This window comes from Siniperca chuatsi, linkage group LG11, assembly GCF_020085105.1.
Source record: "Siniperca chuatsi isolate FFG_IHB_CAS linkage group LG11, ASM2008510v1, whole genome shotgun sequence".
NCBI lineage: Eukaryota > Metazoa > Chordata > Actinopteri > Centrarchiformes > Sinipercidae > Siniperca > Siniperca chuatsi.
This window is the reverse complement of record NC_058052.1, coordinates 10,289,705-10,314,109: the sequence shown is the minus strand read 5'-3', so window position 1 is coordinate 10,314,109 and position 24,405 is coordinate 10,289,705. Positions and strand designations below refer to the sequence as shown.

The following is a 24,405-nucleotide window of genomic DNA, read 5'->3' as shown; positions in this document are numbered from 1 at the left end:
AAAACAGATTCGTGTGCAGTAAAATGAGTGTAATTTCTGTTTAAAAATACAACAATAGGGCTGCAGATTCCTGTGCTTGTTTTCTGCTGTCGGTTCAAATATTGTCAGACAGCCAGATGCCTTTTCTCTCAGAAGATGAATGGAATCAACGCCTTTCGTAACTTGGGATAGTCTTTGAATTTCTCTTGGTAAAACCTGTAACAGAGGAGCAGAAGATAACATCTGTCACTCAGAAATGGCATATGGTAATGTAGGTAGTTTGACAGGTGAGTATTCATGTACTGTGTTGGGACTGCTTAGCTTTTCAATAATGTCTTAGGCACCTGTGATGGTAATAGGCTCTTGGTCCAATAAAACACAGGCTAAACACAGCGAAGGAGAGTGCTGGAAGGGACCAGGTGGCGACAGCATAGCCAAACCACTCCAGTATCTCTCCTAAGTAGTTGGCAGCAGACACATATTCAAACAGACCTCCTGCAGGATATTAAGAAGACCACAGGTCACTACAAGCACAGAGTGGATGAGAGGTTATTCAGGTGCGATCTGTTTCTTACCTGCAGGAATCTTGTAAACTACTTCCCCTGGTTTCCTCAAGTTGCGTAGAATATAGTCACTATGTATATTGATGGCCATCCCAATGTAAAACAGCAGTAAACCTAGAAGAAATTCTTACTTGCATATTTATTTATCATCACTTTAAATGTTCGCAATGTATGAGGCATATAAAAGGATACAATTCATTAGGCCTTTCATATTAAAAAAAAAAAAAATTGAAGCAAAGAATAAATATTGCTCCTACCAGTTTTATAGCGATAGTCAGCGGACCATTCATCATCAAACTGGGCACAGTGCAGCAGGTAGTGTCCCTGCAGGAAACCATTCAGAGAGCAGAAGAAACCCGCTGCCACCATCATGCTCAGTGGGAAAGGCTTTCCTCTGGTCAGCAGTGAATACACAAATGTCCTGTGATTGGTGAAGGAACAGTAGATACAGCCGGAGGGAAAAGGAGGGGGATAATAGTGCATTTTATCCATGCTGGTACATGCAAAGAACATGTTGAACCAGGCTGAGAGATTTTGTACAAATGATTTGCCATTTCAGTGCAGGCAAAAAAAGGCGCCATTAAGCCCCATTCTTCATGGGAGGTTACCAATGCATTCCTCACAGTGTTTTAGCCTTCAGATTATAGCAGCAGGAAATCTCCTTTCCAAAGGTCATTTTTCAGTGTCTACATCTGGAAATGTGTTTGTAATTTGGCTTTTGCTTTCACATCTAGTAACTATAGGTACAATGGCAAAATGATGATAAAAGATGATTATATCACATTTTTGTTTTTTTCTACAAAATTATAGGTCGCAATCATTATTACTGTACATTAATAACAGGAGTTTAACTAAAAAAATCTATTCAGTTAGTTTCACATTTCACTGGATTAGTGGATTAGTGCTATAATAAACCAATATGGAGAGAAAATCTTTGTGACTAGATCCATGATGAATACATGAATTCATAGTTCAAGTATACCTTTGATGTTAATACTGTACACAAACAGGCTAAGTAAATCTGAGACAAAGATTAAAAAATAAGTCAATATAAGAAATGTAAGTTATAATAAAATAGATATAACACAACATAAAACAAAATATATTAATGTGAGAAAAAAATAGAAAAAACTATAAACCTCATCAAACCAGTGTGACAAGTAACAGAAAATAAACTGAAATAACAAATGAATTTCTAGGTCAAATGTGAAAAATCTGTCCTGCTGACTGTATTTTGAATGAATGCCGTGTGTACCTTCCTACACTCAACTCCGAAGACACTGACCACTGCTGTACATCTTAAAGAACATTTTCAGACTTCCCTTCACATACACATTAAATTGCCAAAAAACAGGCTGCTGTCTCTTGCTTTTACCTTTGAAAGTAGTGCATGCAAAAGGTCCCAAGCAGCTGGTACTTCCCCATACTGGAAGGTTTGTGCGAGGCGAGCATTAAAAGTACGGGGATCAGGAGAGCTGGCATCTCCTGGAGGAACCAGGCTAGTCTGGCTGGGACCATCCTAGCTGGAGGAGAGAGTCCCATGTGGCGCCCATAGGAGGTCTGTACCTTCTTGTGATGGACCAAGTGCCAGAGTCCTGTCAGGATCATCCCACAGCTGAGATAGTTGACCAAGTCCCCATAGCAGTGCATGTTGCAGGTCTGCGCCTCAGGGTCGGTGAGTGTTGCAGTAATCTTTGCCTTTTATACCTAATCTTAAGTGTCTGTATGAATTTAAATGGATGTATACAGCCTCTCTGACTCCTCCCAAAGCAAAGAGAGGTGTGTCAGCTTGCTGAAATAGGAGTGTGCTCCCTTTGTCACAGCGTGGGTACAAACATTGCTATATGTGAGGTTATGATGATCCTTTCCACCTTGGAATGTAAGTGCTGATATTAAATTGCTGGATTTCCCAAAGCTACAATAGGAGTGAACAGAACTGCATGGAATATTATGTTCATGAAGTCAGCTGCTACAAATCTGTTTTGGTCTGAAGTCAAGTCAAGTCAAGTCCCTCGTTGAAAACCTCCTCTGCCTGCCCATCCGGTTTACAGACACACAGCAACATCTGCACCAATCTCAAATTATGTAGCTGTTTACATTTGGAAGATTTTAATTGTGTAAAAGTGTGTGAGCAAGTGGAGGGAGAGCTACTGACTTTGAATTAAGCTTTTCCAGTCCTACTCATTACCCACGAGAACTTGAACAGAAGAACTGACTAAACTCACCATAACTTCCCAATAAAGGCATCAAAGTCCACATGCAGCCACAAATGGCAATTACATTATTACCGCATGTGTCTATAGTTTCAGGAATCATAACCAGATATGCCTGTACTACATAATCAGTAGAGGAGTACAGCAGTACAGTATTCAAACACATTTTTAAACTCCCTTGTATGTGGTTTGAAATGTACAACCCAGTTTACTTTTAAGGAATAATTGTTGAGTACAATAGTGAAATTAATATGATCGTAAACATTTATTGATATGCTGGTGTTTCTGTAATAATCTGATGATAATTATCAAAGGGAGATTCTGCATTTTGTGATCTGTGATTATGCATAATGTGAAAACTGAACTAGTTCTGTGTTGCTGTGACATATTCAATCCAACAAGTCACTAACATATTCCATTAGCTAGGATATTTCTTGTTAACTTCAGTTTGTACTATGAAGCGTCCTGCCTCCAACTGATACTACTAGTCTGGAAACTGAGGCAGATGAGCACATTTGGAAGGCGGCCTTATTGTATAGCCTCAAGCATGTTTTCCCAGGCATCCAAATTCATTAATCAAGTGGCAGTTGCAGTACACATATTTTCTTCAAGTCAATTATCGTGTTTGTAATTTGACTTCAGTGATAAGAATAAAAAAAAGGGATGAACTGGTAGAAATGCTGGAAATAAAGGAGGTCAAATTCACAGAGTAACATCATCTATAGTAGTTTTGTGGAAGTACACACAATTGCCACTTAATAAGGTACACCAGTCCTACAATAAACCTACAATAAATCCTACTACTATTATAACGTTCAGTTTTGAATCAACATCTCTCTGAAACAGTTTCAACAAAAACCAAACATTATAACCTTCATGAAGGGAGGATTTATTGTAGGACTGTTGTTTTAGACTGCATTAGTTTTAGCTAGGCGTGCCTAATAAACTGGCAACTGAGTGTATATACAAAGAACATACAATTCTATCTGGACAGTTTTTAGTTCCTGAAATGAAGGAACTGCGTGTTCATTTTATTTTATTCCTCTACCACCTGGCTCCCTCTGCTGGTGACATTTCTAAACTAACACTCCACGTTTCATTGCTGCAGTGCTAGACATAAAAGAGGCTACTTATCCATTGCAACTTTGGAGGAATAAACATATTCATTAAAGACTGTGATTAAAAAATAAAATGCATATACCAAGTCAACTGTTTTCTGTGTGATTGTAAATACATGAAGAACAAGACACCAGAGAAGAGCTTTTCAGTACATTTTACTTGTTTTGTAACATGAATCCACGGCCTTATCTGAAGAGCCTTTTGGGATGCTTTGTCAGTGGAACCTGAGATTAAAAAAAACTCCATTTAGGGAGTAGTTAAGTAGTATATTTTAGGTTTGTGACGTGTAAGTTCCCATTCTCTAAGCAAGAAAGAAATAATACAAAAAACATTTCTAAAAGACAAACAAAGATCCATAAACAGAAAATGAACAGTGTTGAGGTTCAGCCTTTGTGTCTCTACAGGAATGAGGTGAGGTGGAGAAAACAGAACACCACTCCCTGCTGGGGAAAGGAGATTAACAGTTGGTGCCATTTTAGATCAACAGATGAGGGGGACAGGTCACACACACACAAACACATACACACACTCCTGGAGTGCTGGGTGAACAGTGAGGGTACATGTGGAAAAACAAAAACTGAAAGTACACATTCTAAAATAAGACTAAAAGTGAGAATACGCTTTACATGTATATGTGCAACAGTGATAAAAGGCACAATAGCACAGTGTGTCATGCTTTACTTGTTTCCCTTAAATTAACGTCAGAGGTCAAGTGAGTCTGGGGATTCATCTTTCAGTCTGTGCCCACTTGGTTCAACCAGACATTGTAGCTCAATGCCAAGTGCGATGCCTCTTATGGTGCCGAGAGGGATGGACCAATGTTAGAGAACTGCATCATTTGAATGGGAATACTTTATACTTGACGTCAACAGCAAAAGTCATTCAGGACAGGACAGCAGACTTTGTGCTACCTATGTCATATTGTCATTGAAAGCCTATACTGCCATTATGAATCATCAGGTTTTTGCATTCAGCTTTTGTATGCAGTTTGCTAATCTTTTCTTTTGTTACTAATTGTATAATGATGTTTTTTTTAACAGATTCAGATCTAATAATCCAAATTACAGCGGGAGCAACATCTGTCACTATTATGGGTAGACTCTTAAACCTTATAGCAAAGCGTTATGACTTTGTGCGAGCCATCTATTACTTGTTTTAGCTAATCTTGTCCAATGGATACTCCTACTGCCCCAAGAGTAATTTTGAAGTGAATTCTCATACACTCAGGAGCAACTGAACAGGAAAGAAAACCTTTAAATGAGGATGAAGACTTCAATCTTTCCAATAACTTTTGGCATTCTTAAATCAAAACGTATTAACAAAAAGAGTTGTAAATGACTACCTAGTGAACGGATATAATAAGAGGTCCTACAATTTAAGCAGACCATCTAGGCCTTTACCACTTCATCACTTTGTTCAGGCCAAAACAAAAGCTTTGCTGCTCTTACAGAACCGAACGTGTAACAAAATACGTTTTCTACAACCCTAGCAAGTCTTCGCTCGAGTCTCCTATACTGACAATTCAATAACCACAGAGATTGAGTGTGGCAGTGTAAACAAAGAACCAGAGATGTCAGCGTTGGAGTAATTTACACAATATCCAGCTTTGATTACATTTCTGTAGCACCCACAACTGTAGTCTGGCCCTCGCAAAAAACATCTATAATGCTACAAGCATATAATAGGAATCTGGGAGCAGGTGTTGCACACACATTTATTGGGGAAACCATGTTGATGGCTTTGGAGCTTAAGTGACAACACTGCTTTTGTTCAAATCTACACACTACTTGAGTAAATACTATCACGTCTAATAAAACTACTAAAAAAGGGAGGATTAAAAGCAATAAAATATGACTAAAAGATAATATTTAATAAACAGAGTAATAAAATTTTTGGTGTTGTACAGTAGGGGGTTAGTGAACTTTGTTGGGTGCAGCCCTTTGTTAGCAGCTACCACATATGTTGAGCAATGGTAGTAATTACCTATGACACTGTTTTTAAAGATGAAGTCGCATCTAGCTTGAAGCAGTCAAAACACTCATTTCATTTTCTTCTGGCAACATTTCAATATTCTCCATTAAGATCTGCAGTTTTATTTTCATTCCTTTTCTGAGGCAGATTACATGAGCACAGATCGCCAAGAGTCCAAATGTAAAGTTTGCATTATGTCAACTCAAATCCATCGTTTTCTCAGGAAAACAAAAAGGGACTAAGAGGACAACTACAGTCCTTGCAAAAACCCAAATAAGATTCCCCCCTCCCAACATTTACTCCAAGCCTAAATAATATGCACTCCTCTTATCTCCTCTAACCATTTGCTCCGACATAATCTCAACACTGCACTTCAAACTAAATGTTTCAACCAAAAGCTCTGAGACACTTCAAACTGAGCGGAGGATGGAGAAAGGCGGAGGAGAGCTGAGAGAGAGACAGAGAAAGAAGACTGTATTGGCTTCGAGTGTCTAGGTCCTTCCTGCAAATAGTGGGCATAACTGGGGGTGGGGTGAGAGGGAGGGTGTCTGGGTCAGGTTATGGCGATAGATAGTAAGGGCAGGGCGGCGGCATTGCAGTGGCCCCTGCGAAAGTCGACCTCAATGAATGATGAGTGCCCCGGCAGCGTAACTCACGGAGCTGTCCTGCCAGTTCCTGCACTCACTTGACTGGGCGTAGTTCAGGAAAGAGAAGTTCATTTCTAAACCAGACTTCCTCAGCTCAGCCACAGCCTGCAATACAGTAACATCAGTAGCATCCCCTTAGTCACTGAGTCACACACACAGGCAATAAGGATAGAGTGTCCCATTCTTATGACATGAGGTATATTTCTCAACTAACGCATTTATTTTTATTTTTTTTACTGTTCTTCACTGCCAATCGATCGTTCACTAAACGCCTCCCCCGAACAGTGATTGTCCTACTGGTGCTTAGAAACTGTGACTAGACATGGCAGGCCTGTCAAGCTTTGGATTTCTCCACATAGTGAAGCGATGTGCATGAGGCTTTAGTAAGAGTGATACTTCATATATAAAGAGTTTGGATGGTGGTGTCTTAATTTAGCCTTTGGAAAACTGAAAACACAAGAACAGAAGAACTCTAATGTAAGCTGTAATCATTAACACAGCTAAATGGCTTACTACCTACAGTAGTAACCAAGTGTTACTTTCACGGCCAAGTAGTGTCATTAACTAACTACAACAGTTTGTGGGTTTACAGATTATGTTAAAATATGATAACAGTCTGATCTCTTTCCTTGTTATATTTGAAATACTAGGACCAACTAACTCTACACTGCAATACAAGTACAATCTTCAAGAACAAGTGTCTTTATTTACACCTTTCCTATATGGATCAACTTTTTACTTACGACATGCAGCTTTAGCCTCAGTCTTTTAGCACGACATAGTGTATGTAGTCATCAAGTGCATATTTAGGCAGGGATCCTAACAGCAGCAACAGTTGTCATTTCTGCCGGCAAAATCAACGGCCGTCAGCTAGAAATAAGAAGCTCCTTTTGTTGACCTGTGTCCGAAATCAAGGATTTTTGGGTGGTAAATGCGCCAACGTTATCATTATAAAACTGCATGTGCCAGAACGGAAAGCTTGACGGAGAAGAGTAGCAACAATAACTAAGGGTAGCGGAGCTTAGCAACCAGTCAATTGAACCCCCATCAACATGACTACATTATGTTAAATACCGATACATCTGGCGAGGCTCTTCTTCTGTGGTACTTACATTTAGCAGCACTCCAATCGGGTGACGCCCACAGATGGTATTGCGGTACTTCTTCAAGTAGTTAGTGAAAGACATGGGATCCAGCTGTTCTATAATGCCCATCCCCTTCACAAGCAGAGAAAAACAAAGTTGAACAAAAGTCAGAAGTCATGTTTTGATTTGTTTTGTTGTTTTGTCATACTTCTCAATATAATTATGTTTCGTTTGATTTATACTCAATTATTTTGTGATCTCTAGAAAGGTTTTCTTTTCTTATGATCTTAAAATAGCTGTAACTCCTGTATGCTGTCTGTTCAAGAAAACAAATGTCATGGTCACAAAAACAACAAAAGAAACATCTACAGTATATCCATATGCTTCTGTATTTTAACTTCCTGAAACATGGTATTTTTAGCAGTTACATTAAACTAAATAGTCACATTAAGAGCACGAGGACTTCAAATTGCCATATTTAATATGTACTTCATTACCATGACAGCTGTGCATGTGGCTGATAATAATCAAAAACTTAACATATTTTATCCCACAAGTGATCAAATATCAAATATATCTCAGTGGTCACCATTTTATCAAGATGCTCAATAGACCTGTAGATCTCCCCTTGAGATTCGTCGTAGTACGTGTAGCGGAACCGTTGACCTTCGAAAGAGAAATGGACATCAGTACAAAGCTAGATACAGTCATGTCACAGTTATGACATTTAGGCCGAATTATCCTCAGATCACAAAATATACTTTTAATTGCAGAATCATCTCAGAGAATGAGTGTCATTTTCAATGCTTTTATTTTGTCGGTACCTACCCCAGTGGCAGAAGTCGGATGAGATAATGAAAAGGTTGGAAGGGTCCGCCAGGTACTTGCTGAGCAGCTTCCCATATTCCTGCTCCTTTGACTCACTCAGGGCACCCACAAGCACAGGGACGATGCTAAACTCGTCTTTGTGGCTGCAACATCAGATTATTGAGTTAAAAACTTCAGTGCAATAACTACACCTCACAGTCAAAATTCTGTCCAACAGGCATGGGTGGAGATAAAATCTGCATTAATATTAGTTTGATTTTTCATAGCATCTATCAGAGAAAACTAATGGGAAACCTCCAGCCTACTGCACGATAAGCTGACACTGGTGAGTTGCACCTTTATACCCTATATGCAACACCTACGTTACTAATGTTTCTTGTCAGTCGACACCACAGGTCTTAGTTAAACTTGTTACGGATGATATGCGTTGAGCTAATGTGCTCGGTTCACCTAATACTACCTGATCCCTGCTTTTCTGAACCAAGAAAATGCCTTTGACTCCTGCCAACCTAACAGAAGGCTGTATCAATTATGCATATCACACTTGTGACACCATGTGTCCCTGCACCAATGTGATACTGGTTTGCAGTATGTATAGGAAGGCAATGAAAAGAATAAACAGAACTAAAAGAGCTCTTCTACAGTCTTCTTGTTTTGTCAATAATATTTAAAGGTTCCCTGTGGAGTTTTTGACCTCTAGTAGCGCTATGGAGCCGTTTTTCTATGAGTGGGCCACTGTTTTGTTTATCTCGTGCACACGCACAGGGACGCAGTATACATTCCATGCAATGGGATCACACAATTCCACTGATCTACAGTAACACGCCAAACTATGCTGCAATGCACCAGCAAAGGCACGGAAGAAGAAGATTGCTAGTAAGTAAACATGGATGTAAACAATGCACAAAAAATTCTGCATTCAACAAGTTTGTTGGAGGACACACAGTGCGTTTTGGTGAGTAACACTGAATATAACCATAACTTCAGTTTGTTTAGAAGAAAACTCCACAGGGCACCTTTAAGAAAAAGCTTCATTCTGTGAGACCGTTCCCTTTGAAAGTGTATAGTGTCGATTCTTTCGTTCAATGAATGCCACTCCAATGTGCATTACCTCTCCATGGCTTTAGCAGTGTAAGGCAAGTGCATTTCAATACTGTGCTCATCTTCATCTGTCTGCAGACTCATTCGCTCAAACAACCCAGTTTTCCAGAGGTCAGCATAAACTGTAAAACAGAGGTGAGTTTCAATTATATTTGTGCATGTTATCATGACCATGTCTACTGATTTAGAAATGAGCTGCACACTCATTTAAATTGGGAATCCTGGTAAGTGTCTAGCTGAGCAAAACCTCATCATTGAGAAAGCATGTATCTTAAGAGTCAGGGAACTTCCTGGTCCCTGGAGGATGATTAAAAGTGTGTTTTGGCATGAAACATGCACTACACATCCTACACTTAAACCTAAACTGCAGTCTAAACTGTAGTTATGTTACTCCCTCACATGACCCCTTAAAATACCTTCCTAAATAATTAACCAGCATGTGTTAACACACAAATAAAATCACAATGTCATGAGTGAAAACAGTGAATACCCTTCTGATCGATTCTCAGGTCATAGAGAGGTGTTCTATAGATCTCTGCAGGTGACAGGGCACAGCGGGAGAGGGGCACATGGTGTGAAGGTCCCAGGATGAACACCCTACGACTGAAGGGCAACAGGATTTTATCTCACTCACTCTGTTCACAAAAGGCACACCACCAGCACTATATTCTACTATCTAAACTAACATCTGCTCACTCTGTGGGGGAGAAAGTGAAGATAACAAAGCAGTCATACAAAGCAATTTCTTAAATAAGGAATAGAGATAGAAAACTGAATGACTTACGTAACAGAGGGATCAACCTGCTTGTAGGCATGTGCTGCACAAGCACCACAGTAGGTATAGCCAGCATGCCTGCAAACAAAAACGTCAAATTAGAGATTATGAGACGCCATCACAGATACCTGTTGACTTGTTCAGATTGTATTTTTCTTCCATTTGTCAACGTGTGCTTACGGCGCTATGATGGCTCTAGCAGGTCTGATTGTGGACTGTGCTTGGGACAGCCAGCCATCTAGTTGTGCATTCAGCTGGGATCCTGAAAAGGTATAAATAAATAAATAAATAAATAAACTAAACAATTAAAAAAATGTTATTTCAGATCACTGGTTTAAAGGGGAGCCACTGACTCATACTGCTCTACCTATGCTACCTTACAAGATTAAGAATGACATAGCGAGCCAGCACTAACAAATAACACTAAATACTAAATTGTCTGATCAAAACAAATAGGATTTGACCGACACTGGAAAGCTACACGCATAGATCACTAAGATCAGGGTTATTTTTGATATCAGTGTCACTGTAATAATCCCCAGGGGGTGAAATCCAAGTGTAGCAACAGTGGCTAATTTAGCCTAGTCAGTAGGAGTTATTTTGGGTGAGAAATAGAGATCAACAAGAATGAGCTTTAACATATCAACCCCATTTTCTATACAGATAATAACCCATCTCTGATGACACCTAATACAGTTCTTGCAATCTTTTATAAACTGGACCTTTTAGTTAAAACACTCAACCTTTCACTGTCAATCTAGATCTAACCAGGTGTTCTGGTCCCGGTTCAACAATAAAAATAAGCTCAATTTTAAACTTGCTAGCTGTGGTTGATTATACTGGAACACACTGCCTGTATTACTGTATAAACCTACCATTGTTAGTCTTTACCAGTGTCCACAGCTTCTAACGTTATGTCAACATCAGTCAAACATAGCTGACTGATTTATATAATCAAGTCTGCAGGAAAAACAAACAACTGATGTAATTAGTTTAGTAAAAACGAACAAGGATATCGGGATTAACGTTAGATCAGCTTTCAGATGTAGTTTATGGACATATAAATGTTTATATGCAATATAAATATCGGTAGTGTTTCTGTACTGTTTAGCTAGTGTATATGTTCTGTCGAAGACGATTATTACTAACAAGACCAGCTGAAAAGGGATAAACAGGCAGGCTTGCGGGGTTTAATAAAAATAAACTAGCAGCTAGCTAGTGAAATGGGGGAAGGGGTGCAACATGAACCTTTGATTTTCTGCCCTGCCCAGTCCTTTGTCTTATAACAGGGAGTAACTGTTATTTCTGCACTTAAGCAGCAAGACCACAACAACACAAGCATTTTAAGTTAAAATAGTTGCTGGCAGGATGTTTCGGTAAATGTCTAATCTAGCCAGATAGCAGGTAGGCCAGGAAGTTCTGCAATATTAGCCGAGTTAGCGATTGTTAAGCCGATAGATTTGCTTGCTTGTCAAAGAATGCTGAACAGCAGATGTCATTTTGTTTTGAAAAATGTCTATCGACCATCCGAGAAGGAAGTGCTGATTAAGCTCAAACCAACCATGCACGAAATGGGATAACAGATGAGGGCGTCAATACCAGCTAAATGTTAGCTAGCCGACTTTTCACCAACTGGATTAGCGTTACAACCCTAACGTTAGCGATCACCGTCTGCTGTGGCAAGTCATGAATTCGACAGTTTTTGATCTCAAGATATTTAAGGTTATACAAAATATATAAGCCAACAGAACCAATAAAACACACTGTCATCAGGAAAAAAAATAACAGCCAGCTAGCATACAGCGTGCTAACGCGGACGGTGCTCTGTTGACAGTTACCCGAAGCAGAGTACCAGCTCCCGGCGTGACTTGCTTCTCTGCACACCACTCGGTTCGACATCTTGGTTCCCAAGCCGCCTATCTTGGTTTGCTTACCTCTTGTCAGGCGACAAAAGTAAAATAGCAAAAGCCGGTATCAGCTAACCCAGAGAAGAAACAACGTCTGCTAGCTAACTTGCTCGTTAAGACAAAGGGCAATTCGACTGGAGAGACAGCTGGGCTAGCTGGCTAACAAGCTCAGTGTTCCGTCAGCTGGCCGTAGTGTTGTTACCGGTTAATAAGTTAGCCGGAGGGAGCAGCTAACGTCAGTTTGTTAGACCGTCTGGCGATATTGTCAGGCAAATTTGGAAAGGCACAAAATACAAAATCTTTGTAATGTGCCAATCTCGAACAGCCAGAAGAGCAATAACAAGACCAACAACTGTCAGAGTCGGTATCAGAGGATTACTGGTTTGTCTGTCGACCCAGGTAAGGGGCGTCTCAGAAACTGTTATCACGGCGACGTCAGAGCATTTTGATTGGTTGCTTGATTAGCCAACATAAAGTGATTCGTGAAAAAATCCCGGAGGCGTAGCCGTCATTGAAATGATTGTTTGATTATGAAATTGCACTGCCCGTCAGGTGAGCGGGTACAGTGTGACAATGGAAGCAGGACTGACGACAGGATGTCAACCAAAATTCAAATTCCAAAACATGCTTGCTCCTCTCTCAAGAAAAAAGTGGTGTTTGCTATTACCTTAAAATGATACGAAAATTGTTAAGTTTTGAATAACACTGCCTAAGTGCCTACATTTTTAAATAAAAGAAAACTAAACCCTTGTTTTCTGTATTTAAAAACAGACCTTATGGACAATCACCTCAGTGCTTTATTATTAGGACTGCTGAAAAGGACAAATACAAAGCATCTCCTCAGGGCTTATTCTTTCTCATCTAAGAACACATTTACTGTTTACCCTCTGCCTTTATGTTTGTAAATGGATCTTTTTGCAATACAAAAAAGTTTAACTGATATCTGGAATGGGAAATGCAACATGTAATATGAGAAAATATAACATGTGAAGTCAAAGGCCCATTGTACGATGTATCATTTTGTTTTCTATAGAAAAAACATCTCTATATATTGACAAAGAGATAGAAAAGTATGTCATCAGTGATCAGTTTAGTTACTAAATGCAAATGTGTTCCAGAAAATGTAAATGTTTTGAGGGTTTTCCCAGGCCACTTTATTGTGGACATGGTTGAGTCGGAAGTCATTAAACATTGCACCACTAAAACTTCATAGACCAAAAGCCTTAAAAGAAGCTAATAAGGTCCCATTTTAATGACCCACTGCACCCCATACAATCAAGGAGATATTGTATTGCTCAAATCTATTCTGAATCTGAATTTATATATTTTTTATATATCTCAACAACCAAAACATAAAACAAAATACTAGTTTCGATCATGTATAGCCATCAAATTACTTAATAAAAATAGATTTGACATTGGCTATAAAGGCTGTGTATTCAACAATGATGACAATAAGACTATATCTGATATTTGCCAGTTTTAATATAATTACTTGAATTTTGTATGATGTACTCCTGTGCCTTATGGATGTACTTATTCTTTAGTCCTTACCCAGAGATTTAATTGGCTGAAAAATATTCAAGCGATGTAATGATCAAAGCTGTTTAAAATGAGCTATTAATCAATTTAAATGCATCTGCTCGTCCAATCCATCTTAAAAAATATTCTCTAAAACTGGGCCTGTTGCACCAGGGAACGTATAGGCCTACAAAACCGCATGAGATAAAAGAACCGCTTGTCCTTCATTATTTGAAACATAAATGGAAGATAAACATCCACTTCACAGACGGCAAGTGCAACCTGATAATACAACTTCCGGTTAGGAATTTTGCGTTCAAAATAAAAGTATGCAGTTCATGTCAATGCCATTCCACAGCATAAAGTATATCATGTCAAAACAATCCTTGTGACTTGTGCTTTCAACACCACACTAACATTTAGACCTAAAGTCTTGCAGGAAAAAAATCATGCCAGGCCCTGAAATTAAACCATGTTACACAATGCATTGCATTTTAAGTAACATGCACACTGCACAGTCCTTTTCAATGCTCAACAAACTGCATGTCAGTGCTTGAGACATGTACTTACATACAATGATATTTAGACCCCTGTCTTTTGATGAATGTCCTTTCAACTAGTCTTAAGAAATGTTATACTGCTTGTCTTGAATGATTAATTTCAGGAGGTGTGGGTCAAGCCTTTTGTCCATTATCAAACATATCATGAACATATCATCTACAACTTTGCACACATTATTATATTGTATTTAAATTAAGTATTATTTAGTGTCATGTTTTATTACCCACAGAAGTTACATACATACACAATACAATATGGGCATTGTGGCTAAAACCATTTTTATGCATGGGGTCTAATGCTAATGTAGAATTAACCTGAGGTCTCAACTCAAGGAATGTTTTGAGCATGTCGTCTGTGGAGCGGCATTGAAAATGGAACTGTATGGTGTGCACTGCTGAACCATATGGCTGACATGGTTGTCCCTATAAGAACACATTTATCACATAAGATATTCTTTTTTTATTTGTCGTTTGATTTTTGTGCAGAAAAATTGAGGTTTTCAGTTGGCTTGAGAGTCCTGGAAATTTGCAGAAATTATGCTTTTATTCTGAAAATGTCACTGGACGTTATTTTCTTTTTTTGTCTATGTGCGGAACCGCACGGGAGGGCGGGGACTGTTATCAAGAGTACGCACGGGAAAGCGGAAGCTAGCTGTGAAGATGTTTGTGTTGTGATGAGGCACCAGAATTACTGTAACATATGTGGCGAAAAGGTTGCTTTGTAAACCACAGACTTTGAATTGGTCCAATTATAAATGCAATTTAAAAGCTACATTTGACCGTGTCCTGTTCAATAAGCGGCTAACTGAGTTACGACTGAGAACAACCTAACGTGAGAGTAATGTCGGCCAAAATGAACGCAAGTAAAAGCAAAGACAGCGGTGAAGTTATTAAAAGCTACCATAAGCAGGCGTTTGAGTATGTATCGAAGGCTTTAAGGATCGACGAAGATGATACAGGTTTGTTTATTGTGTTTATGAGTTCCTAGCTGATGTGTTGTGGTGTGTGACAGCTTGTGATAAACACCCCCTCCTCTCTGTGATAACAGGAGACAAGGAGCAGGCTGTGCTGTGGTACAAGAAAGGGATTGCTGAGCTTGAAAGGGGTATTGCAGTAGAGATCACGGGACAAGGTAGTTATATAAACAGACATCCAGATGTACATGGTGTTCAGCGTTGACATGCTTTAGCCTTATTACTCCATGTTTTGTTAGCAGGAGATCAATATGACCGAGCAAAGAGACTTCAAGATAAAATGGTCGCCAATCTCACCATGGCAAAAGATAGGCTTGCCCTTCTAGGTAAGTGGCATCTTGGTTGTCTGACATCTTAAAGTCAAGACTCTGCTCACTAGTTTTACCAAAATGATATTGTTATCTGAGCTGAACAGGGATCAATACTGTTCTTGTTTCACAGAGGCAACATTGGCCTCTAAAAGGAGAAGTGATCCCCAGAAGACCTCAAATCATGCTCTTCCACAACCAAAGCCTGCGCCTAAAAGCCATCCTGCAGTGCGAGGTGTGTCCACGAACACCAGGCCCACCCCTGCTGTCAGACCCCCATCTAGACCTGCTGATCCAAAGGTGATTTTGTTTGTAAATTACATTTAGTTGTCTAGTTGTATGCTATTTCAAAATGTCTGATTCTGATGAAGTGTGTAATGCCTTCTGGATATTTTTGATCCTGCTAAGGTGACCCCACGGGGGGGGAAAGCTCAAAATGGAAAACCTGCAGCTGTGAAACAGCCCCCAAAGAAGGATATGAAAAACTTCAAGAATGTGGACAGCAAACTGGCCAACTTGATTCTGAATGAAATTGTTGACAGGTATTTAGAAGCAATGCTATTACAACACCTGTACATTTCATGTCAGTGGAATTTAAGAAAATAAAAATATAATACCTACGCTGCAGTTAAAGTAGCTTTCTGTGTTTATTGCAGTGGAGCATCTATATCCTTTGATGACATCGCGGGACAGGAACTGGCCAAGCAAGCACTCCAGGAGATTGTCATCCTCCCTGCCTTAAGACCAGAGGTGATCACTTACAAACGTTTTGTCGCTGCTTACTATATTTCTACTTTTTCAGATTTACACTGAATGCTTTTTCACATTTTGCCATTTAGCTCTTTACTGGCCTGAGAGCTCCGGCACGTGGTTTGCTTGTGTTTGGCCCGCCTGGAAATGGGAAAACCATGCTGGTGAGTTAAATGTTCTTTCCAACACAGCAAACCGATTCATTCGGATTAAACTGTGCTTTATAATTTGCATATAGCTGTTGACAGTCTTGGCTCAGTATTACCAACTGAATCACAGCGTTTATTTCCACTCACAAGGCCAAAGCAGTCGCAGCCGAGTCAAATGCCACATTCTTCAACATCAGCGCTGCCAGTTTGACATCTAAATATGTAAGAAAACACTTTTAGTGCTCTTTTTTCTGGAGTAGGTGTCTACGCACCACTAAATTTAGTGTAAGTTTTATTGTTTTAACCTTTTCTGTCATCACCATCACAGGTGGGAGAGGGCGAGAAGCTTGTACGAGCGCTGTTTGCAGTTGCCAGAGAATTACAGCCCTCTGTCATCTTTATTGGTTTGTATGACTCTATTTATAGACTAACTGTGTCCCAAACACCAATTTTTATCCCCCGAAATTTCATAAATAAACCCCTCATTTTGTTTTATTTTACATTCAGATGAAGTTGACAGCTTGCTCTGTGAAAGGAGGGAGGGAGAACACGACGCCTCTCGTCGATTAAAAACCGAGTTCCTCATTGAGTTTGATGGGGTAAGAGCAGCAGCAGCTGTCGCTCTGCAGCCTCTGAAATTTAATCATGAACCAGCTTCAGAGTGTTTAAATCACTGTTCTCTCATAGAACTCTGGTGTTATTTTATTAACTGAGCTGCTTTGTTTCAGGTGCAGTCAGGAGGGGATGACAGGGTGCTAGTAATGGGAGCAACCAACAGGCCTCAGGAGCTGGATGAAGCTGTACTGAGGTGCATGATGCAACTCCACATGCTGCACAATTATTTATTTCTTTTGTACAAGCTTGCTACAGTGTTTCTCTGGTGTTAATCTTACAGGCGCTTTGCAAAAAGGGTTTATGTGGCGCTGCCGGATGAGGAGGTATTTAATGTGGAACCATTATCACAGTTCATTACTATGATCAGTGTCTTTGTTTGCTTTGAAACATTTTTTAAGTTCACTGAGTTTTAAGATGTAACTCTCATCCCTCCAGACACGATTCACGCTGCTGAAAAATCTTTTGGGAAAGCAAGGGAATCCACTGAGCAAAAATGAGCTGTCCTATCTTGCGAAGTGAGTTTCATATTTACATGCCATGCAGCCTTTACAGCATTATTACTGTGTTAACTTGCATTAATTCCTGGATATGTAACTTGATAGAGAGACTGCAGGATATTCGGGAAGTGATCTCACGTCACTAGCCAAAGATGCTGCACTCGGGCCGATTAGAGGTAAGATGTCTTCCTCACTTTATCGTATGGTTCATGTATATTTCAGCCTCCACGATGAGCTAAATCGGTGTCTTTTTCATGTGAAAATCCTCTCTTACACAGAGTTGGGACCAGACCAAGTCCGAAGTATGGCTGCTAGTAAGGTAATGCTGTTAAAGTACTCACAATACTACATATATTTCCTTTATGCCTATTTAACAACCATTATCTGACAGTATTTATCTTTAATGCTGTTTTGTCTGTATTCACAGGTGCGTAACATCAACAAGAAAGACTTTGAGGATTCCCTGAAGCGCATTAAGCCCAGTGTTAGCCCACGGACTCTTGATATGTATACCAAATGGAACAACGATTTTGGTGACACAACAGCTTTTTGAACTCGATAGTTCATTTTCACTTGTAAAAACAAAACAAAACATAAAATAACAGTTGATTCTTCAGTTTTACTCTACGGATACAAGATGTCACTAACACGAATGAACTTAAAAACCAGGTACAAACCCTTTGTAGGTTGGTAAAGCTATAATGTATAAATATTATGACATGTTGCAATAGGTGCATTTCCTGTTTTATGGGAATACTTTGCTAGTAAGATTTTTACATGTTTCTTTACTGTATTATTACACACCTAAAATACTTGTCATGCTACTTGAAATTTCATTATTTATTCTCAAGAATTTTCTGCAAAATCACAAGTGATCTCGCTTGCCTCAAGGGGGCAGCACGTTTCTGTAAATCCTGACAACCTCACAGATTTAGATTATTTTACTCATCCAGTTAGTTACCTGATCTATGGACATGTTGATGGTATTGATCACCAAGTGCTCTCTGTACTTGTACACATGCAAGAGTGATAATAAATGGGAGAAGATTTGCCAATTTGGGTGCTTTTTGTATTATAAGAAGGTTTTTCCATTAGCACACTGTAGATGCAAATATTAATATAGACCTGATGAATTGTTGTTTTTCTTTTTTGTCAAGAGTTATGACATTTAGTTGAAAAGTATTTCATTGTGCAGAAGTGTAATGGCCTTCCACTTTCGTCATGCATCAATAAATACGTTCATTAAAGTTTCTCCAGCTTTGAGGGTTTTTTTCCACTTTTCTATTAAATCTGGTACTAACTGTAGTATACACAGATGAGGGCTTAACTTTTTTTTTTTTTTTTTACCCCCCAAGACCAAACATGTCTCATCACTCCCTTTTACTCACTTCTAACATCTGGGACAGACTTGGGAATACTTCAGGTTCACTGAGTGAAGCTTCTGTAAATGATATGGTAGAGGGTGCTGCTGTTCTGTTTCTACCTGTTGCACGACTTCTTTCTGTGGCTAGAACTGCATCTAGAATGAGCCGATATTTTGCCTGCAGCCACAGATGTGTGGAATGCGGTAAATTGCTATTAATGAAAATAAAGACCATGTTCTGTTGTGCTGACTGTCAGGCTGAACGATGGATTGGATTAAGTTTGCAGTTTTGGGTATGTCTGGTAGTTGCACTTGTTGGAGCCTCGGTGTGTTCATGCACAGTGTTGTTAAGTGACATTATGCAGCTCTGTGGTCAGGACCCTATAACCAGCCACCATCTTATAACAAGGCTGTAGACTCAGCTCGGACAGGGGGGTCACCGGCTGTCCGGGCAAGGCTGATTCAAGCTTAGTAAATGCTTGTGGTCAGTCATAGAACTTTATTTCAGTGCACTCCAAAGTCTTCCTCTGAAAAATGTGACTTAAATCCCACCTCTCTCCCAAAGGCCCTTCCCATGGTCAGCTGGTGGTGTTGCCTGTGGTTTATGTGGCCCAGCAGCTGCATCGTCTGTTCCTGCATAATGTTTACAGACTCTGCAAATGCGAACATTTTTCTGCAATTAATTAAGGTTGTCCTCTGAGTTTTATTCCCACGCTGCTTGAAGTTGTCATGAGAAGAAATTTTAAAAAGAGCTCAACATGAAAAACACTCGCTCCCACAGCTGCAACACCACACCTAGGACTCACTCCTCAGGGGAGACATGTTGGATGGAGTGTGTTTTTTAACTTGTCATGACTGAAGAGCTTCTTTCATGATGCCAGACAGGAATTGAGAGTGTTAGAGGCTAGGGGGGTTTAGTCATCACCTTTTTCTCTTGTTTACTCTTCACTGAGAGCATCCTGCACAGTAAACAAATGGTCTGTATGACGTATAGTTGCAAGACCATTTAGTCATGTTAATTTCACACCTTTCAACTTACGTGTCTAAATATGAAATGAATGCCCACAGGAGGTATAATTAGCTAATCACCTCGTATCAACATTCTTACAAGTAATTACTTTAAAAAATAACCTGTAATTACAGTAGAGAGGGATTATAATATGTACACAATGTGCTTTAAACTTTCAAACTGACAGAGGACAGAGCATTATTGAGGTGTTTTAAATCTTGTAGATGATTGACAGCTTCCCTTTTTGGTTGCAGGTCAGAGGCCTGCACCTCCACAGTGGCGCATTGATGCTTTGAATACTACATCCACTCAAGGGAAAACAGAATAGGTGATCATTTGATACCTCCAGTGAAATAGCCCACCCTGTAGAGTAGAATAATAGTCAACACAGTGAGGACCTCTCACTGACTGAGCAAACAGTCTGAGTGTTTCTTCAAGTGGCCCATTATGAAAACAGTATGTGGATGGGAGGGTTTTGTTTTAGTGAGTGCATGTGTCTCACTTTAAAGCTTCTGGGATAATTCTTTGAGTTTGTGGATGTACTAATTATAAACCTGACATAATTTGTCAATTGTGCTGCCTTACAGTAGTACATTAGATGCTAAAAGACCAAAAGACAGTGCACTGACTGTGTGCAGCACCATGTTGGAGAGTGGCTGTGAGTTCGGCTGTTTTTAAGAAAAGCCTGATTGTAAATTTTTGAGCTGGTGGAGAGGGAGTTACTTCAAAATGTAGGATTTGGCCCTTTTATCGCCCGTGGTTTAAAGATGTGTTCAGGGCTTACACAGTGGAAAGCCTTCAGGGCTGAGTGTGTCCACTTTCCAGCACTGGTGGCTACTGTTCCACTGGCCTGCACACCCAATATATAACTTCACTTACCAGGAGTGTTATCTTTCTCTCTCAGGGGAGGCTACAAGCCAAGTCTAATCTTGTATCCAATGGCAACATCTGTCTTTTATGAGCAAATTTATTTTTCTTGCTCACTATTTTTTTATGGTTTGTGTATCAGTGGGTGTGTGGGGGTGGAAAAAATGGGCTGTTGGTACATAGATATGATATATATGGGCTTATTTATACCAGGTCAACCTCAGCTCAGAGCAAGGACAATAACTGGGCTATCTATACCATGTGAAGTTTACACTTTAAAAACATTTAAAGGGATATTCCAATATTTTGGGAAATGCACTTATTCACTTTCTTGCAAAGAGTTAGGTTGATATTACTCTCATGTCAGTACAATAAATATGAAGCTTAGTTTAGCATAAAGACTGGAAACAGGGAAACAGCTAGCCTGGCTCTGTCCGAAGGTAACAAAGTTGGCCTACCAGCACTACTCAAGCTCACAAATTATCACTTAAAGCTAATTTCTTTAATCCATAAAAAAACTGAGGAGTAAAAACAACACATTTTTTGCTAAGACCAGTTGCTAGTTACGAACCACCAGAGACCGGTAAAATCACCACGTGTTGTTTTTGCTAAACTAAGGCCGCGTTACCTTTAATTCCAAGGAACTACTTTTCAGGGAACTAAAAAGTTCTTCAGCCCATTGTGTGCGTTTTCACCGCAGTCTAAAGACCTGCCAAGATTAGGCAAATTACACCCATTAGGTTACACCCATCACACAGCTGCATAACTCTATTGTTTTAGCTTAGTAAACACATCACCTGCAATTCAGCATAAGGACCTTTGCTTTTAACCTATGCACTCTCACCTGCTTTAAATACTGAGCTTACAGGTGTATAACGGTGAGAATTGAGAGCCACTACTTCCTCAGAGCGTTGTAAATATTAGAATATGGTAACACAAGCATTACGTGTCTTTTTACATATACAGTATTATATACTTGTTTTCAGATACAAGAACAGCCACTTTACACAAATTTGGTTCCACAACAATTTATTTATCTGAAGAAATATAAATGTGCAAAATACAGCGTTTGCATGTTTCAGCAGGAGACATGGGACAAGGGCTGCTGTTGGTCGCAGGAGTAAACACACTGGTCTGCAGCCTGCAGTGTGCCTGCTGTGCCAGAGAAGGCCGGCCTGGGACCCAGCAATGCATCGATCCAGACGGTCAAACCACTTGCTGCTCCACCGGTCAGAGCTCGACCAATCAGAAATGTTCAGCACAGCAAGCCCCACTGTGAAAGTTCCTGTGCTTTTGGAAAGTACTACCCCCCCAAGCAGGGACCTTTTGGGGGCTAAAATAATGTCCCAGAAACTTAATTTAGACCCTGGTCGCGACGGTGGAAACACACCGAGTTGCTCCAAAGGTTCCTAGTCCCTGGGGAAAGTTCCTGAGCTGGAAATGCAGCTTAAGTCAACCGGCTAACCAGACAGATGCAAGAGTGGTATCGATCTTCTCATTTAACTCTCGGCAAGAAAGCGAATAAGGGAATTTCCCAAAACATCGAACAATTATATGTCTACATCTAAAATCATAGCTATCGTCATGATATTTGTATAGACGTTAGCAGAATTCCTTTACTTTTTAAGATTGTAGCCCTGTACTGCCAATTTATCAAATAAATGGTTTTAGGTGCTTTGACTGAGCTATATGCTCAGGGGTGTAGTAGTAGGGTCAAAAGTGGGACTGACTACCCAGGGCCCCAATGGCCTTCGAAAAGCCTGGAATGAAAAGTTTGTTTTTGTTTGCAATTCTTTATTTCTAAGTAATTAGTGTCGTAACTAAATTAAAATTAGCTGAATAAATCGGTTGACAGACTGAACTTTGTATCCAAAAGAAAGCTGTTTAGATTGAATGCAGTCAGCCAGGAATCTAGCTTGGAGTATATTTGCATCATATAACATAAATTAATCAGCATCATAGAACACATGAAACACAGCCTCAGTTTAAGAAACAGCCACCGAGAATGGAGCAGCGGCAGGTGAGACAGGTACCGAGGACGTGAGACGAGCTCATGAAGTGGCTACTAAAAGTTTTTACAAGCAATCATTTGACATTGAGGTGTCGCGGACCTCGTGGTAAAGACAGTTCAACTTTGGAGCGATATTTAGCGCCTTTCCCAGTAAACTAGCATGACATGTTTGGTATCAATCAATCCTAAGATTCATAAGATACCACTGGCTAGCTTAAAAACTGCCTTCAAAAGACAGTAATGTGCCAGATGGTGATCCACCATAATTTTCAGAGGGTTAAAAGTAGGCTAAATAAACCAAGAACTGAGGAAGAGAATAATTCCAATTTTAAGATCATGGTGATCAATGAAGAAAATATAGAAAATATAACCTATGGTTCCATTTTTCACTTTTAGATGGTTAAATTATGTTTAAATTGGCCTACAAGTAGGCTGCAGTTAATTGTTTGGCCTATTCAAACAAGACAATTGAATTTAAAAGATAGACTGTTACTGTTACTGGTGAATTCTGGTCAGATATTCTTTTCTTTCTAAAAACAAGATTTGATCTTCAAAAAAATCTGTGAAGTGAAGAAAATATTGTTCTCTTAAGCATGATACTCAAAGCAAACCTCATTTAACCATATCACACAGTAATTGTAGGCTACAGTATGTTGAGAAAAGAGGGTTGAAAGTAACCCTGAGGAACTCATCAGTAACCCTGAGGATTTGTTTTTGCTGTCTGATTTGTATTCATGGAAAGAGTTTACAGTAACCATCTGACTGTATGTCTGTTAAATTTTAGGTCTGTGGTAAGGTCAGTAATAGCTAGTCTTAGAACCTCACTATCTAATTTGGGAGGCCAGCACCTTTTTACAAGGTGTAGAAGGGAAACAGCTTGTGGAAAAGCAACATTTTAAAAAAATGTTGTAGCATGTATGTAGATGATTGATCAGCAGAGGGAGGGGATTATTTTAAGCCATGGGGGATTTAGGATAAGTGTTTTTTTTGGGAGGAAACTCTTAGCTTGAATTTATCAATGTCTGCATGCCTTGGAGTGAACCAAGTTAAGCTCATGTATTTTCTCTCCCACTGCAGCCTGTAGTCACAAAGCTGTAAAAGACAGAGGTGGACGAACTCTCTATCATGCCCGCACATGACCTGCAAAGCCATTAATCTCAGTAACCTCTGTAAGGTGATCAGGAGCCAAACCCTTTCCTTTGACTTCATAGAAACTGTGTAGATGTACACTATTAGACTTGACATCAGTCAGTGCAGCTTGTCAACACATCTCTAAAAAGGTCTGTTTTCAGTCTCATATCCAGATGTCCCTCTAGACAGAACATCACATAGGATTTGTGTAAAAGCTAAATAAGGCTACATGCATCTATTCAATGAAGGAAAATAGTGATGTCCTTCCTTAGTGTGGACAAATATCCTGCCCAGATGATGCTCAGGATACATATTGGCCTTGGACTGAGGTGGACATGTTGAGACGTGGGTCTGATGCAGGGAGGGGCGGAGAGACGATGCTGAGGGGAACGGTGCACTGTCAAGGTGAGCTGCAGGCTGCCCCGCGGTGCATTCCTTCAGCTCGTGTGCAGCCAAAACACT

General features: G+C 39.7%; 3 protein-coding genes across 4 annotated transcripts; 1 reads left to right on the top strand and 2 right to left on the bottom strand.

Annotated features, from left to right (window-relative positions):
- Positions 1-14: 14 nt before the first annotated feature.
- Positions 15-3,877, bottom strand: srd5a2b (steroid-5-alpha-reductase, alpha polypeptide 2b). The gene is made up of 5 exons (XM_044213234.1): positions 1,918-3,877; positions 800-963; positions 555-656; positions 324-474; positions 15-195 (listed from the first exon to the last, which is right to left on the bottom strand). Exons 1-5 carry the CDS (start codon positions 2,190-2,192, stop codon positions 129-131), a joined length of 759 nt encoding a protein of 252 aa, XP_044069169.1. The 5' UTR covers positions 2,193-3,877; the 3' UTR covers positions 15-128.
- A 135-nt stretch (positions 3,878-4,012) lies between these two features.
- Positions 4,013-12,600, bottom strand: memo1 (mediator of cell motility 1). The gene is made up of 9 exons (XM_044213233.1): positions 12,120-12,600; positions 10,462-10,543; positions 10,291-10,359; positions 9,997-10,109; positions 9,517-9,628; positions 8,406-8,548; positions 8,167-8,243; positions 7,605-7,709; positions 4,013-6,597 (listed from the first exon to the last, which is right to left on the bottom strand). Exons 1-9 carry the CDS (start codon positions 12,178-12,180, stop codon positions 6,466-6,468), a joined length of 894 nt encoding a protein of 297 aa, XP_044069168.1. The 5' UTR covers positions 12,181-12,600; the 3' UTR covers positions 4,013-6,465.
- Positions 12,601-14,857: 2,257 nt separating this feature from the next.
- Positions 14,858-18,813, top strand: LOC122883985 (spastin-like). 2 transcript variants are annotated; one of them, XM_044213231.1, is made up of 16 exons: positions 14,858-15,228; positions 15,318-15,401; positions 15,486-15,569; positions 15,685-15,851; positions 15,960-16,093; positions 16,208-16,301; positions 16,391-16,465; positions 16,601-16,672; positions 16,779-16,854; positions 16,958-17,049; positions 17,179-17,258; positions 17,346-17,388; positions 17,501-17,580; positions 17,668-17,738; positions 17,841-17,881; positions 17,990-18,813. In XM_044213231.1, the coding sequence occupies exons 1-16, from the start codon at positions 15,111-15,113 to the stop codon at positions 18,113-18,115; spliced, it is 1,437 nt and encodes a 478-aa protein (XP_044069166.1). In that variant the 5' UTR covers positions 14,858-15,110; the 3' UTR covers positions 18,116-18,813. The 2 variants fall into 2 exon arrangements, with proteins under 2 accessions (XP_044069166.1, XP_044069165.1); XM_044213230.1 differs by having other exon boundaries at positions 14,859-15,228; positions 15,483-15,569.
- The last annotated feature ends 5,592 nt before the right edge of the window (positions 18,814-24,405 follow it).

Coding starts and splice junctions, on each gene's coding strand:
- srd5a2b (XM_044213234.1), bottom strand. CDS start 2,192: ATGCACTGCTATGGGGACTTGGTCAACTATCTCAGCTGTGGGATGATC. Junction 964..1,917: donor TGCATGCACTACTTTCAAAG/GTAAAAGCAAGA, acceptor CACCAATCACAG/GACATTTGTGTATTCACTGC. Junction 657..799: donor TGACTATCGCTATAAAACTG/GTAGGAGCAATA, acceptor AATTTCTTCTAG/GTTTACTGCTGTTTTACATT.
- memo1 (XM_044213233.1), bottom strand. CDS start 12,180: ATGTCGAACCGAGTGGTGTGCAGAGAAGCAAGTCACGCCGGGAGCTGG. Junction 8,549..9,516: donor ACTGCTAAAGCCATGGAGAG/GTAATGCACATT, acceptor CTGATGTTGCAG/CCACAAAGACGAGTTTAGCA. Junction 8,244..8,405: donor ATCCGACTTCTGCCACTGGG/GTAGGTACCGAC, acceptor TCTCTTTCGAAG/GTCAACGGTTCCGCTACACG.
- LOC122883985 (XM_044213230.1), top strand. CDS start 15,111: ATGTCGGCCAAAATGAACGCAAGTAAAAGCAAAGACAGCGGTGAAGTT. Junction 16,302..16,390: donor TCCCTGCCTTAAGACCAGAG/GTGATCACTTAC, acceptor TTTGCCATTTAG/CTCTTTACTGGCCTGAGAGC. Junction 17,389..17,500: donor TGGCGCTGCCGGATGAGGAG/GTATTTAATGTG, acceptor TCATCCCTCCAG/ACACGATTCACGCTGCTGAA.